General features: G+C 45.1%; 1 protein-coding gene across 2 annotated transcripts in view; it reads left to right on the top strand.

The window, feature by feature from the left end:
- The first annotated feature begins 1,804 nt into the window (after window positions 1–1,804).
- Window positions 1,805–15,815, top strand: part of LOC135568790 (protein MTSS 1-like) — an 80,885-nt gene continuing 66,874 nt past the window's right edge. For both annotated transcript variants that reach the window (XM_065015538.1, XM_065015537.1), the window contains exons 1-2: window positions 1,805–1,869; window positions 2,514–2,588. In XM_065015538.1, coding sequence (XP_064871610.1) covers window positions 1,818–1,869; window positions 2,514–2,588 — 127 coding nt within the window. In that variant the 5' untranslated portion in view covers window positions 1,805–1,817. The remainder of the gene's footprint in view (window positions 1,870–2,513; window positions 2,589–15,815) is intronic.

Genomic DNA, 15,815 nt, shown 5'->3' with positions numbered 1-15,815 from the left:
ATCACCACTATGCACTGCCCCCTCATTACCACTATGCCCCGCCCCCTCATCACCACTATGCCCCGCCCCCTCATCACCACTATGCACCGCCCCCTCATCACCACTATGCACCGCCCCCTCATTACCACTATGCACTGCCCCCTCATCACCACTATGCACTGCCCCCTCATCACCACTATGCACTGCCCCCTCATCACCACTATGCACCGCCCCCTCATCACCACTATGCACCGCCCCCTCATCACCACTATGCACCGCCCCCTCATCACCACTATGCACTGCCCCCTCATCACCACTATGCACCCCCCCTCATCACCACTATGCACCGCCCCCCTCATTACCACTATGCACTGCCCCCCTCATCACCACTATGCACTGCCCCCTCATCACCACTATGCCTGCCCCCTCATCACCACTATGCCCCGCCCCCTCATCACCACTATGCCCCGCCCCCTCATTACCACTATGCCTCGCCCCCTCATCACCACTATGCACCGACCCCTCATCACCGCTATGCCCCGCCCCCTCACCACCACTATGCACCGCCCCCTCATCACCACTATGCACTGCCCCCTCATTACCACTATGTCCCGCCCCTCATCACCACTATGCACTGCCCCCTCATTACCACTATGTCCCGCCCCCTCATCACCACTATGCACTCCCCCTCATTACCACTGCCCCGCCCCTCATCACCACTATGCCCCGCCCCCTCATCACCACTATGCACCGCCCCTCATCACCACTAATGCACCGCCCCTCATTACCACTATGCACTGCCCCTCATCACTAAAGGTATGCATTGCCCCCTCATCACCACTATGCACTGCCCCTCATCATGGACTATGCACCGCCCCCTCATCACCACTATGCACCGCCCCCTCATCACCACTATGCACTGCCCCCTCATCACCACTATGCACTGCCCCCTCATCACCACTATGCACCGCCCCCATATCACCACTATGCACCGCCCCATCATTACCACTATGCACTGCCCCCTATCACCACTATGCACTGCCCCCTCATCACCACTATGCACTGCCCCCTCATCACCACTATGCCCCGATTACCACTATGCACCGACCCCCTCATCACCGCTAAAGCCCCGCCCCTCACCACCACTAACATATAGATATATAATAACTATGTCCCGAACCACCACTATGCCCCGCCCCTCAGCACCACTAAAGCACCATCATCACCACTATGCACCGCCCCTCATCACCATATGTCCCGCCCCTACCACCATATGCCCCGCCCCCATCAGCACCACTATGCAGCCCCCCTCACCACCACTATGCACCGCCCCCTCAGCACCACTATGTCCCGCCCCCTCACCACCACTATGCCCCGCCCCCTATAGCACCACTATGCACCGCCCCCCATCACCACCACTAAGAGAGGAACTGGATACCGCCCCTCAGCACCACTATGTCCCGCCCCTCACCACCACTATGCCCCGCCCCTCACCACCACTATGCACCGCCCCCTCATTACCACTATGACCCGCCCCCTCAACCACTATCCCCGCCCCTCACCAACACTATAGATACCACCACTATGCCCCGCCCCATCACCACCACTATGCACCGCCCCATTACCACTCTGCCCCGCCCCCTCAGGACCACTGCCCCGCCCCCTCATCACCACTATGCCCCGCCCCCTCATCACCACTATGTCCCTCTCTATGAAAGACTAGCCTTTTGGTGGGCTAGGAACCAATAAATAATAAGGCATTTCTAATGTTTCTCACCTTTGTGATTGCTGTGACCTCCAGGGCTCATGGACTGCATATCAACCCTCTACAGGATCAGATGGAGGAGTGGAAGAGAGGAACCAACACTCTGGATAAGGACCATGCTAAAGGTATCATCATAACATATAGATATATAACAATATAGAGAGGAACCAACACTCTGGATAAGGACCATGCTAAAGGTATCATCATAACATATAGATATATACTAATATAGAGAGGAACCAACACTCTGGATAAGGACCATGCTAAAGGTATCATCATAACATATAGATATATAACAATATAGAGAGGAACCAACACTCTGGATAAGGACCATGCTAAAGGTATCATCATAACATATAGATATATAATAATATAGAGAGGAACCAACACTGAATAAGGACCATGCTAAAGGTATCATCATAACATATAGATGTATAATAATATAGAGAGGAACCAACACTCTGGATAAGGACCATGCTAAAGGTATCATCATAACATATAGATATATAACAATATAGAGAGGAACCAACACTCTGGATAAGGACCATGCTAAAGGTATCATCATAACATATAGATATATAATAATATAGAGAGGAACCAACACTGAATAAGGACCATGCTAAAGGTATCATCATAACATATAGCTATATAACAATATAACCATACACTACAAGCCAGTGTCATATACACTACATGACCAAAAGTATGTGGACACCTGCTCGTCGAACATCTCATTCCAAAATGTTGACCCCATTTCCCCCCCCCACAGAGTACAAGAAAGTTCGGAGTGAGATCAAGAAGAAGTCGTTAGACACTCTGAAGCTACAGAAGAAGGCAAAGAAAGGTACTCTATCTATCATCTATATATCTATCTATCTACAGTGCCTTGCGAAAGTATTCGGCCCCTTTACTTTCAGTGCAGCAAACTCTCTCCAGAAGTTCAGTGAGGATCTCTGAATGATCCAATGTTGACCTAAATGACTAATGATGATAAATACAATCCACCTGTGTGTAATCAAGTCTCCGTATAAATACACCTGCACTGTGATAGTCTCAGAGGTCCGTTAAAAGCGCAGAGAGCGTCATGAAGAACAAGGAACACACCAGGCAGGTCCGAGATACTGTTGTGAAGAAGTTTAAAGCCGGATTTGGTTACAAAAAGATTTCCCAAGCTTTAAACATCCCAAGGAGCACTGTGCAAGCGATAATATTGAAATGGAAGGAGTATCAGACCACTGCAAATCTACCAAGACCTGGCCGTCCCTCTAAACTTTCAGCTCATACAAGGAGAAGACTGATCAGAGATGCAGCCAAGAGGCCCATGATCACTCTGGATGAACTGCAGAGATCTACAGCTGAGGTGGGAGACTCTGTCCATAGGACAACAATCAGTCGTATATTGCACAAATCTGGCCTTTATGGAAGAGTGGCAAGAAGAAAGCCATTTCTTAAAGATATCCATAAAAAGTGTAGTTTAAAGTTTGCCACAAGCCACCTGGGAGACACACCAAACATGTGGAAGAAGGTGCTCTGGTCAGATGAAACCAAAATTGAACTTTTTGGCAACAATGCAAAATGTTATGTTTGGCGTAAAAGCAACACAGCTCATCACCCTGAACACACCATCCCCACTGTCAAACATGGTGGTGGCAGCATCATGGTTTGGGCCTGCTTTTCTTCAGCAGGGACAGGGAAGATGGTTAAAATTGATGGGAAGATGGATGGAGCCAAATACAGGACCATTCTGGAAGAAAACCTGATGGAGTCTGCAAAAGACCTGAGACTGGGACGGAGATTTGTCTTCCAACAAGACAATGATCCAAAACATAAAGCAAAATCTACAATGGAATGGTTCAAAAATAAACATATCCAGGTGTTAGAATGGCCAAGTCAAAGTCCAGACCTGAATCCAATCGAGAATCTGTGGAAAGAACTGAAAACTGCTGTTCACAAATGCTCTCCATCCAACCTCACTGAGCTCGAGCTGTTTTGCAAGGAGGAATGGGAAAAAATGTCAGTCTCTCGATGTGCAAAACTGATAGAGACATACCCCAAGCGACTTACAGCTGTAATCACAGCAAAAGGTGGCGCTACAAAGTATTAACTTAAGGGGGCTGAATAATTTTGCACGCCCAATTTTTCAGTTTTTGATTTGTTAAAAAAGTTTGAAATATCCAATAAATGTCGTTCCACTTCATGATTGTGTCCCACTTGTTGTTGATTCTTCACAAAAAAATACAGTTTTATATCTTTATGTTTGAAGCCTGAAATGTGGCAAAAGGTCGCAAAGTTCAAGGGGGCCGAATACTTTCGCAAGGCACTGTATCTATCTATATATCTATCCATCTATCCATCCATCACTTCTCTACTGGCTGTGCCATAGAAATATAATCATTACAACATATGTCCGATACATATAATGTCTGTGGACTTGGCCATATGAAGTATAGTGTGAACCCTGTATCTCTATGGGCTGTCGTTTCCCCTTGAGGTCGTACCTACACAGTCCATGTAGTCTAAAGGAAATAGAGTTGAACGTCAATGAGGCTACTCAGGGACTCTACAGTATAAAACACAGTACATATGTATGTAACATTTACTATACATAGTACATCTCTTTGTTCCTTTATCATCTCTGAACGTCAATCTCTAACGTACATTTGGTACGCTTAGGCAAATGGACATGCAAATTGAGTTGAACATCCTTCCCTAACGAATATCTTTACTCTATGCTATGGTTTCGGTTAAGTTATGTAAGACTGTTCCTGTTATAATCTCCACCCGGCACAACCAGAAGAGGACTGGCCACCCCACATAGCCTGGTTCTTCTCTAGGTATCTTCCTAGGTTTTGGCCTTTCTAGGGAGTTTTTCCTAGCCACCGTGCTTCTACACCTGCATTGCTTGCTGTTTGGGGGTTTTAGGCTGGGTTTCTGTACAGCACTTTGAGATATCAGCTGATGTACGAAGGGCTATATAAAGACATTTGATTTGATTTGTTCCTGATCCCTGTCAGACTCTGCAGATGGTCAGATATCATCTTGTACACAGGAATCTCTCTAAATGATGTCTGGAAACATGGAGGGGGAAAAACAACAGAGTCAGCTCATGTTGACCGTCATTATACTGAAACCAGGACACGGTCTGTGTCCCAAATGGCACCATGTTCCCTATGTAGTGCACTACTTTAGACCAGGGTCTATAGGGCTAGGGCCCAAAAGAAGTGCACTAAATAGGAAATAGGGTGCCATTTGGAACAGATTCTCTGCTCAACTTCTGAGTATCAGTTTGTGTCTTCTCCTCGTAGGACAGCACATCCCAATTGAATAAGCATATGCAGTCAGTCAGTCTTTGTGCAGGCCGACGCACCATGAAAGGAAATGGAGACGCTATTGAAGAGGTTCAATATGTGTCTAGACAGATAGACAGATGAGAGAGAGCGTCTATGGGGGAAGCTCCTATTCAAGCTGTCAGTTATCTTGAGTGACTAAAGTCCAGTTGAAATTTCAAAATGTCCGTCTTGAAAGCACCAAAACATCTATGCATTTCAAAGTGAACTTCAACTTTTTTTTTTTTACTTCTTTAGCTCAAATACTGTGCTGTTGTATTTCCATGGAGCAGTATTTAGCAGTATGCACCTGGTCTTCTTGTTCCAGTGTTATTAGATGTCCTATCTAGAGGAGCAGTATTTAGCAGTATGCACCTGGTCTTCTTGTTCCAGTGTTATTAGATGTCCTATCTAGAGGAGCAGTATTTAGCAGTATGCACCTGGTCTTCTTGTTCCAGTGTTATTAGATGTCCTATCTAGAGGAGCAGTATTTAGCAGTATGCACCTGGTCTTCTTGTTCCAGTGTTATTAGATGTCCTATCTAGAGGAGCAGTATTTAGCAGTATGCACCTGGTCTTCTTGTTCCAGTGTTATTAGATGTCCTATCTAGAGGATTTAGCAGTATTTAGCAGTATGCACCTGGTCTTCTTGTTCCAGTGTTATTAGATGTCCTATCTAGAGGAGCAGTATTTAGCAGTATGCACCTGGTCTTCTTGTTCCAGTGTTATTAGATGTCCTATCTAGAGGAGCAGTATTTAGCAGTATGCACCTGGTCTTCTTGTTCCAGTGTTATTAGATGTCCTATCTAGAGGAGCAGTATTTAGCAGTATGCACCTGGTCTTCTTGTTCCAGTGTTATTAGATGTCCTATCTAGAGGAGCAGTATTTAGCAGTATGCACCTGGTCTTCTTGTTCCAGTGTTATTAGATGTCCTATCTAGAGGAGCAGTATTTAGCAGTATGCACCTGGTCTTCTTGTTCCAGTGTTATTAGATGTCCTATCTAGAGGAGCAGTATTTAGCAGTATGCACCTGGTCTTCTTGTTCCAGTGTTATTAGATGTCCTATCTAGAGGAGCAGTATTTAGCAGTATGCACCTGGTCTTCTTGTTCCAGTGTTATTAGATGTCCTATCTAGAGGAGCAGTATTTAGCAGTATGCACCTGGTCTTCTTGTTCCAGTGTTATTAGATGTCCTATCTAGAGGAGCAGTATTTAGCAGTATGCACCTGGTCTTCTTGTTCCAGTGTTATTAGATGTCCTATCTAGAGGAGCAGTATTTAGCAGTATGCACCTGGTCTTCTTGTTCCAGTGTTATTAGATGTCCTATCTAGAGGAGCAGTATTTAGCAGTATGCACCTGGTCTTCTTGTTCCAGTGTTATTAGATGTCCTATCTAGAGGAGCAGTATTTAGCAGTATGCACCTGGTCTTCTTGTTCCAGTGTTATTAGATGTCCTATCTAGAGGAGCAGTATTTAGCAGTATGCACCTGGTCTTCTTGTTCCAGTGTTATTAGATGTCCTATCTAGAGGAGCAGTATTTAGCAGTATGCACCTGGTCTTCTTGTTCCAGTGTTATTAGATGTCCTATCTAGAGGAGCAGTATTTAGCAGTATGCACCTGGTCTTCTTGTTCCAGTGTTATTAGATGTCCTATCTAGAGGAGCAGTATTTAGCAGTATGCACCTGGTCTTCTTGTTCCAGTGTTATTAGATGTCCTATCTAGAGGAGCAGTATTTAGCAGTATGCACCTGGTCTTCTTGTTCCAGTGTTATTAGATGTCCTATCTAGAGGAGCAGTATTTAGCAGTATGCACCTGGTCTTCTTGTTCCAGTGTTATTAGATGTCCTATCTAGAGGAGCAGTATTTAGCAGTATGCACCTGGTCTTCTTGTTCCAGTGTTATTAGATGTCCTATCTAGAGGAGCAGTATTTAGCAGTATGCACCTGGTCTTCTTGTTCCAGTGTTATTAGATGTCCTATCTAGAGGAGCAGTATTTAGCAGTATGCACCTGGTCTTCTTGTTCCAGTGTTATTAGATGTCCTATCTAGAGGAGCAGTATTTAGCAGTATGCACCTGGTCTTCTTGTTCCAGTGTTATTAGATGTCCTATCTAGAGGAGCAGTATTTAGCAGTATGCACCTGGTCTTCTTGTTCCAGTGTTATTAGATGTCCTATCTAGAGGAGCAGTATTTCCTATCTAGCAGTATGCAACCTGGTCTTCTTGTTCCAGTGTTATTAGATGTCCTATCTAGAGGAGCAGTATTTAGCAGTATGCACCTGGTCTTCTTGTTCCAGTGTTATTAGATGTCCTATCTAGAGGAGCAGTATTTAGCAGTATGCACCTGGTCTTCTTGTTCCAGTGTTATTAGATGTCCTATCTAGAGGAGCAGTATTTAGCAGTATGCACCTGGTCTTCTTGTTCCAGTGTTATTAGATGTCCTATCTAGAGGAGCAGTATTTAGCAGTATGCACCTGGTCTTCTTGTTCCAGTGTTATTAGATGTCCTATCTAGAGGAGCAGTATTTAGCAGTATGCACTGGTCTTCTTGTTCCAGTGTTATTAGATGTCCAAACATCTAGAGGAGCAGTATTTAGCAGTATGCACCTGGTCTTCTTGTTCCAGTGTTATTAGATGTCCTATCTAGAGGAGCAGTATTTAGCAGTATGCACCTGGTCTTCTTGTTCCAGTGTTATTAGATGTCCTATCTAGAGGAGCAGTATTTAGCAGTATGCACCTGGTCTTCTTGTTCCAGTGTTATTAGATGTCCTATCTAGAGGAGCAGTATTTAGCAGTATGCACCTGGTCTTCTTGTTCCAGTGTTATTAGATGTCCTATCTAGAGGAGCAGTATTTAGCAGTATGCACCTGGTCTTCTTGTTCCAGTGTTATTAGATGTCCTATCTAGAGGAGCAGTATTTAGCAGTATGCCCTGGTCTTCTTGTTCCAGTGTTATTAGATGTCCTATCTAGAGGAGCAGTATTTAGCAGTATGCACCTGGTCTTCTTGTTCCAGTGTTATTAGATGTCCTATCTAGAGGAGCAGTATTTAGCAGTATGCACCTGGTCTTCTTGTTCCAGTGTTATTAGATGTCCTATCTAGAGGAGCAGTATTTAGCAGTATGCACCTGGTCTTCTTGTTCCAGTGTTATTAGATGTCCTTCTAGAACAGTATTTAGCAGTATGCACCTGGTCTTCTTGTTCCAGTGTTACTGTCCTATCTAGAGGAGCAGTTTTATTGCACCTGGTCTGTTCCTGTTATTAGATGTCCTATCTAGAGAGCAGTATTTAGCAGTATGCACCTGGTCTTCTTGTTCCAGTGTTATTAGATGTCCTATCTAGAGGAGCAGTATTTAGCAGTATGCACCTGGTCTTCTTGTTCCAGTGTTATTAGATGTCCTATCTAGAGGAGCAGTATTTAGCAGTATGCACCTGGTCTTCTTGTTCCAGTGTTATTAGATGTCCTATCTAGAGGAGCAGTATTTAGCAGTATGCACCTGGTCTTCTTGTTCCAGTGTTATTAGATGTCCTATCTAGAGGAGCAGTATTTAGCAGTATGCACCTGGTCTGGTCTTCTTGTTCCAGTGTTATTAGATGTCCTATCTAGAGGAGCAGTATTTAGCAGTATGCACCTGGTCTTCTTGTTCCAGTGTTATTAGATGTCCTATCTAGAGGAGCAGTATTTAGCAGTATGCACCTGGTCTTCTTGTTCCAGTGTTATTAGATGTCCTATCTAGAGGAGTATTTAGCAGTATGCACCTGGTCATTCTTGTTCCAGTGTTATTAGATGTCCTATCTAGAGGAGCAGTATTTAGCAGTATGCACCTGGTCTTCTTGTTCCAGTGTTATTAGATGTCCTATCTAGAGGTGCAGTATTTAGCAGTATGCACCTGGTCTTCTTGTTCCAGTGTTATTAGATGTCCTATCTAGAGGAGCAGTATTTAGCAGTATGCACCTGGTCTTCTTGTTCCAGTGTTATTAGATGTCCTATCTAGAGGTGCAGTATTTGGTCTTCTCTGTGGGGTCTAGCAGTATGCACCTGGTCTTCTTGTTCCAGTGTTATTAGATGTCCTATCTAGAGGAGCAGTATTTAGCAGTATGCACCTGGTCTTCTTGTTCCAGTGTTATTAGATGTCCTATCTAGAGGTGCAGTATTTAGCAGTATGCACCTGGTCTTCTTGTTCCAGTGTTATTAGATGTCCTATCTAGAGGTGCAGTATTTAGCAGTATGCACCTGGTCTTCTTGTTCCAGTGTTATTAGATGTCCTATCTAGAGGAGCAGTATTTAGCAGTATGCACCTGGTCTTCTTGTTCCAGTGTTATTAGATGTCCTATCTAGAGGAGCAGTATTTAGCAGTATGCACCTGGTCTTCTTGTTCCAGTGTTATTAGATGTCCTATCTGAGGTGCAGTATTTAGCAGTATGCACCTGGTCTTCTTGTTCCAGTGTTATTAGATGTCCTATCTAGAACACAGTATGCACCTGGTCATTATCTATTAGATGTCAGTAACTTTAGGTCACCTGAACTTGTTCCAGTGTTATTAGATGTCCTATCTAGAGGTGCAGTATTTAGCAGTATGCACCTGGTCTTCTTGTTCCAGTGTTATTAGATGTCCTATCTAGAGTGGCAGTATTTAGCAGTATGCACCTGGTCTTCTTGTTCCAGTGTTATTAGATGTCCTATCTAGAGGAGCAGTATTTAGCAGTATGCACCTGGTCTTCTTGTTCCAGTGTTATTAGATGTCCTATCTAGAGGAGCAGTATTTAGCAGTATGCACCTGGTCTTCTTGTTCCAGTGTTATTAGATGTCCTATCTAGAGGAGCAGTATTTAGCAGTATGCACCTGGTCTTCTTGTTCCAGTGTTATTAGATGTCCTATCTAGAGGAGCAGTATTTAGCAGTATGCACCTGGTCTTCTTGTTCCAGTGTTATTAGATGTCCTATCTAGAGGAGCAGTATTTAGCAGTATGCACCTGGTCTTCTTGTTCCAGTGTTATTAGATGTCCTATCTAGAGGAGCAGTATTTAGCAGTATGCACCTGGTCTTCTTGTTCCAGTGTTATTAGATGTCCTATCTAGAGGAGCAGTATTTACCTGCAGTATGCACCTGGTCTGGTCTTCTTGTTCCAGTGTTATTAGATGTCCTATCTAGAGGAGCAGTATTTAGCAGTATGCACCTGGTCTTCTTGTTCCAGTGTTATTAGATGTCCTATCTAGAGGAGCAGTATTTAGCAGTATGCACCTGGTCTTCTTGTTCCAGTGTTATTAGATGTCCTATCTAGAGGTAGCAGTATTGGTCTTTTTCCCAGCAGTATGCACCTGGTCTTCTTGTTCCAGTGTTATTAGATGTCCTATCTAGAGGAGCAGTATTTAGCAGTATGCACCTGGTCTTCTTGTTCCAGTGTTATTAGATGTCCTATCTAGAGGAGCAGTATTTAGCAGTATGCACCTGGTCTTCTTGTTCCAGTGTTATTAGATGTCCTATCTAGAGGAGCAGTATTTAGCAGTATGCACCTGGTCTTCTTGTTCCAGTGTTATTAGATGTCCTATCTAGAGGAGCAGTATTTAGCAGTATGCACCTGGTCTTCTTGTTCCAGTGTTATTAGATGTCCTATCTAGAGGAGCAGTATTTAGCAGTATGCACCTGGTCTTCTTGTTCCAGTGTTATTAGATGTCCTATCTAGAGGAGCAGTATTTAGCAGTATGCACCTGGTCTTCTTGTTCCAGTGTTATTAGATGTCCTATCTAGAGGAGCAGTATTTAGCAGTATGCACCTGGTCTTCTTGTTCCAGTGTTATTAGATGTCCTATCTAGAGGAGCAGTATTTAGCAGTATGCACCTGGTCTTCTTGTTCCAGTGTTATTAGATGTCCTATCTAGAGGAGCAGTATTTAGCAGTATGCACCTGGTCTTCTGTGTTCCAGTGTTATTAGATGTCCTATCTAGAGGAGCAGTATTTAGCAGTATGCACCTGGTCTTCTTGTTCCAGTGTTATTAGATGTCCTATCTAGAGGAGCAGTATTTAGCAGTATGCACCTGGTCTTCTTGTTCCAGTGTTATTAGATGTCCTATCTAGAGGAGCAGTATTTAGCAGTATGCACCTGGTCTTCTTGTTCCAGTGTTATTAGATGTCCTATCTAGAGGAGCAGTATTTAGCAGTATGCACCTGGTCTTCTTGTTCCAGTGTTATTAGATGTCCTATCTAGAGGAGCAGTATTTAGCAGTATGCACCTGGTCTTCTTGTTCCAGTGTTATTAGATGTCCTATCTAGAGGAGCAGTATTTAGCAGTATGCACCTGGTCTTCTTGTTCCAGTGTTATTAGATGTCCTATCTAGAGGAGCAGTATTTAGCAGTATGCACCTGGTCTTCTTGTTCCAGTGTTATTAGATGTCCTATCAGAGGAGTTAGTATTTAGCAGTATGCACCTGGTCTTCTTGTTCCAGTGTTATTAGATGTCCTACCTAGAGGAGCAGTATTTAGCAATGTGCACCAAGTGGCGCAGTGGTCTAAAACACTGCATCTCAGTGCTAGAGGCGTCACTACAGACAACCTGGTTCGAATCCAGACTGTATCACAACTGGCTGATTGTGGGGCAGCATAATTGGCCCAGCATCGTCCGAGTTTGGCAGGTGTAGGCCGTCATAACGTATTGATCAAAACCACCTGAAACACTGAACTAGCTAGTCTAAATGTCTTAATTCAAATTAGCGCAAACACTGAACTAGCTAACTAAATGACCAAAACCACCTGAAACACTGAACTAGCTAGTCTAAATGTCTTAATTCAAATTAGCTCAAACACTGAACTAGCTAACTAAATGACCAAAACTACCTGAAACACTGAACTAGCTATCCTTAATGTTTTGATCGAAACCACACTGAACTAGTTAGCCAAAATGACCAAAACTACCTGAAACACTGAACTAGCAATCCTAAACGTTTAGTTTTTCCTACAAGATTGAACCAATACACACTTTTCTAGTCTCTCCTATGAGAGGGCCTGTGCTTTACTAGGCGCTATAAGGAATGGGCCAATCCTGACTTCAAGGGGGGAGTTTTCACCTTTGGACACGTGAACAGGGGAGCGTTTAACGCCATATATCTGTCTAGACTGAATTTTCAAACATGTTTTTCCAGCTTGGTCTTCAGTTATGAAGACTGTTATTAGTGCAACGTTCACCCTCACAAACAGTCCTCTTTGGCAGATCAAACAACTAGACCCATGTTGGGTCATATAATGAATGCGGTATATGTCAGTGTCAATGCTACAATTCTGTAAGTCGCTTAGTTTATCCTAAGAGTCTGGCGGACTAAAGGGCCATTATTAGACGACAGTGACAGTCACAGAGACAGTCACAGAGACAGTCACAGAGACAGTCACAGATGACAGTCACAGTGACAGTCGCTGTGACAGTCGCTGTGACAGTCACAGAGACAGTCACAGAGACAGTGACAGTGACACTTATTAGCAACATAATTTGTGCAGTCTCCTTCAGGCCTCTTGACTGACTGATATGTTTTCCTCTTTTACGGCCGTGTCGTCGACCTTATTGCCCCGCCCCCGGTCACTGGGCACCTGTTGTTGTTGCCCTGCAGCTGATGCCCTGGGTAAGTCTGTAACAGACTGGTGGTCTGTCTGTTAGTCTGTCAGCCCTCCAGCCTGCTCTGTGGCCTCTCTGTGGGGTCCAGGGTTTCAGTCAGCCTGTCAGTCTACCTTGTGCTGCTATGCTGCTTAGTGTTCCGTTCTGTTCTGCTCCTTCTCTCTCTCTCTCTCTCTCTCTCTCTCTCTCTCTCTCTCTCTCTCTCTCTCTCTTCTCTCTCTCTCTCTCTGTCTCTCTCTCTCTGTTTTAATTCTCCTGCCTTCACTGCTTCATGGTTTGTTTTGGTTTCAATCGTCTTTGTTAATCAGCTCAGCGCCACTGAAGCTCACACACACACTAATCATTATCTGTGGAAGTGGGGAACACACACACACACTAATCATTATCTGTGGAAGTGGGGAACACACACACACACTAATCATTATCTGTGGAGGTGGAGAACACACACACACCAGTCATTATCTGTGGAGGTGGAGAACACACACACACCAGTCATTATCTGTGGAGGTGGAGAACACACACACACTAATCATTATCTGTGGAGGTGGAGAACACACACACACCAGTCATTATCTGTGGAGGTGGAGAACACACACACACACCAGTCATTATCTGTGGAGGTGGAGAACACACACACACACCAGTCATTATCTGTGGAAGTGGGGAACACACACACACACTAATCATTATCTGTGGAGGTGGAGAACACACACACACTAATCATTATCTGTGGAGGTGGAGAACACACACACACACTAATCATTATCTGTGGAGGTGGAGAACACACACACACTAATCATTATCTGTGGAGGTAGAGAACACACACACACACTAATCATTATCTGTGGAGGTGGAGAACACACACACACTAATCATTATCTGTGGAGGTGGAGAACACACACACACACACTAATCATTATCTGTGAAGGTGGAGAACACACACACACTAATCATTATCTGTGGAGGTGGAGAACACACACACACACACCAGTCATTATCTGTGGAGGTGGAGAACACACACACACTAATCATTATCTGTGGAGGTGGAGAACACAAACACACCAGTCATTATCTGTGGAGGAGAACACAAACACACTAGTCATTATCTGTGGAGGTGGAGAACACACACACACTAATCATTATCTGTGGAGGTGGAGAACACACACACACTAATCATTATCTGTGGAGGTGGAGAACACACACACACTAATCATTATCTGTGGAGAACACACACACACTAATCATTATCTGTAGAGAGAACACACACACACTAATCATTATCTGTGGAGGTGGGGAACTGCACACATGGTGAGAACACACACACACTAATCATTATCTGTGGAGGTGGAGAACACACACACACTAATCATTATCTGTGGAGGTGGGGAACACACACACACACACTAATCATTATATGTGGAGGTGGAGAACACACACACACACACTAATCATTATCTGTGGAGGTGGGGAACACACACACACACACTAATCATTATATGTGGAGGTGGAGAACACACACACACACACTAATCATTATCTGTGGAGGTGGGGAACACACACACACACACTAATCATTATCTGTGGAGGTGGAGAACACAAACACACCAGTCATTATCTGTGGAGGTGGAGAACACACACACACCAGTCATTAAGACAGGAGCACAAAGTGCTGATTTTCCACCACTCTCACCCCCAGTCTTCCCTAATGATTGGCAGAGGTCACACACAGCCCTTCACAGCATCAGAGCAGGGGTCTGCTCAGCATGTAGAGGAAGCTGGTCTGTTTTCCCAGCCAGGACAGGGGTCTGCTCAGCATGTAGATGAAGCTGTGCTGGTCTGTTTTCCCAGTTAGGACAGGGGTCTGCTCAGCATGTAGAGGAAGCTGTGCTGGTCTGTTTTCCCAGTTAGGACAGGGGTCTGCTCAGCATGTAGATGAAGCTGTGCTGGTCTGTTTTCCCAGTCAGGACAGGGGTCTGCTCAGCATGTAGAGGAAGCTGTGCTGGTCTGTTTTCCCAGTTAGGACAGGGGTCTGCTCAGCATGTAGAGGAAGCTGTGCTGGTCTGTTTTCCCAGTTAGGACAGGGGTCTGCTCAGCATGTAGAGGAAGCTGTGCTGGTCTGTTTTCCCAGTCAGGACAGGGGTCTGCTCAGCATGTAGAGGACAGGGGTCTGAAGCTGATGAAGCTGGTCTGTTTTCCCAGTCAGGACAGGGGTCTGCTCAGCATGTAGATGAAGCTGGTCTGTTTTCCCAGTCAGGACAGGGGTCTGCTCAGCATGTAGATGAAGCTGTGTGGTCTGTTTTCCCAGTCAGGACAGGGGTCTGCTCAGCATGTAGAGTGTGCTGGTCTGTTATCCCAGTCAGGACAGGGGTCTGCTCAGCATGTAGATGAAGCTGTGCTGGTCTGTTTTCCCAGTCAGGACAGGGGTCTGCTCAGCATGTAGAGGAAGCTGTGCTGGTCTGTTTTCCCAGTCAGGACAGGGGTCTGCTCAGCATGTAGATGAAGCTGTGCTGGTCTGTTTTCCCAGTCAGGACAGGGGTCTGCTCAGCATGTAGAGGAAGCTGTGCTGGTCTGTTTTCCCAGTTAGGACAGGGGTCTGCTCAGCATGTAGAGGAAGCTGTGCTGGTCTGTTTTCCCAGTTAGGACAGGGGTCTGCTCAGCATGTAGAGGAAGCTGTGCTGGTCTGTTTTCCCAGTCAGGACAGGGGTCTGCTCAGCATGTAGATGAAGCTGTGCTGGTCTGTTTTCCCAGTCAGGACAGGGGTCTGCTCAGCATGTAGATGAAGCTGGTCTGTTTTCCCAGTCAGGACAGGGGTCTGCTCAGCATGTAGATGAAGCTGGTCTGTTTTCCCAGTCAGGACAGGGGTCTGCTCAGCATGTAGATGAAGCTGTGCTGGTCTGTTATCCCAGTCAGGACAGGGGTCTGCTCAGCATGTAGAGGAAGCTGTGCTGGTCTGTTATCCCAGTCAGGACAGGGGTCTGCTCAGCATGTAGATGAAGCTGTGCTGGTCTGTTATCCCAGTCAGGACAGGGGTCTGCTCAGCATGTAGATGAAGCTGTGCTGGTCTGTTATCCCAGTCAGGACAGGGGTCTGCTCAGCATGTAGATGAAGCTGTGCTGGTCTGTTATCCCAGTCAGGACAGGGGTCTGCTCAGCATGT

This window comes from Oncorhynchus nerka, unplaced genomic scaffold, assembly GCF_034236695.1.
Source record: "Oncorhynchus nerka isolate Pitt River unplaced genomic scaffold, Oner_Uvic_2.0 unplaced_scaffold_1382, whole genome shotgun sequence".
Classification (NCBI taxonomy): Eukaryota; Metazoa; Chordata; class Actinopteri; order Salmoniformes; family Salmonidae; genus Oncorhynchus; species Oncorhynchus nerka.
The sequence above is the reverse complement of the archived record's forward strand: the minus strand, read 5'-3'. Positions and strand labels throughout refer to the sequence as shown.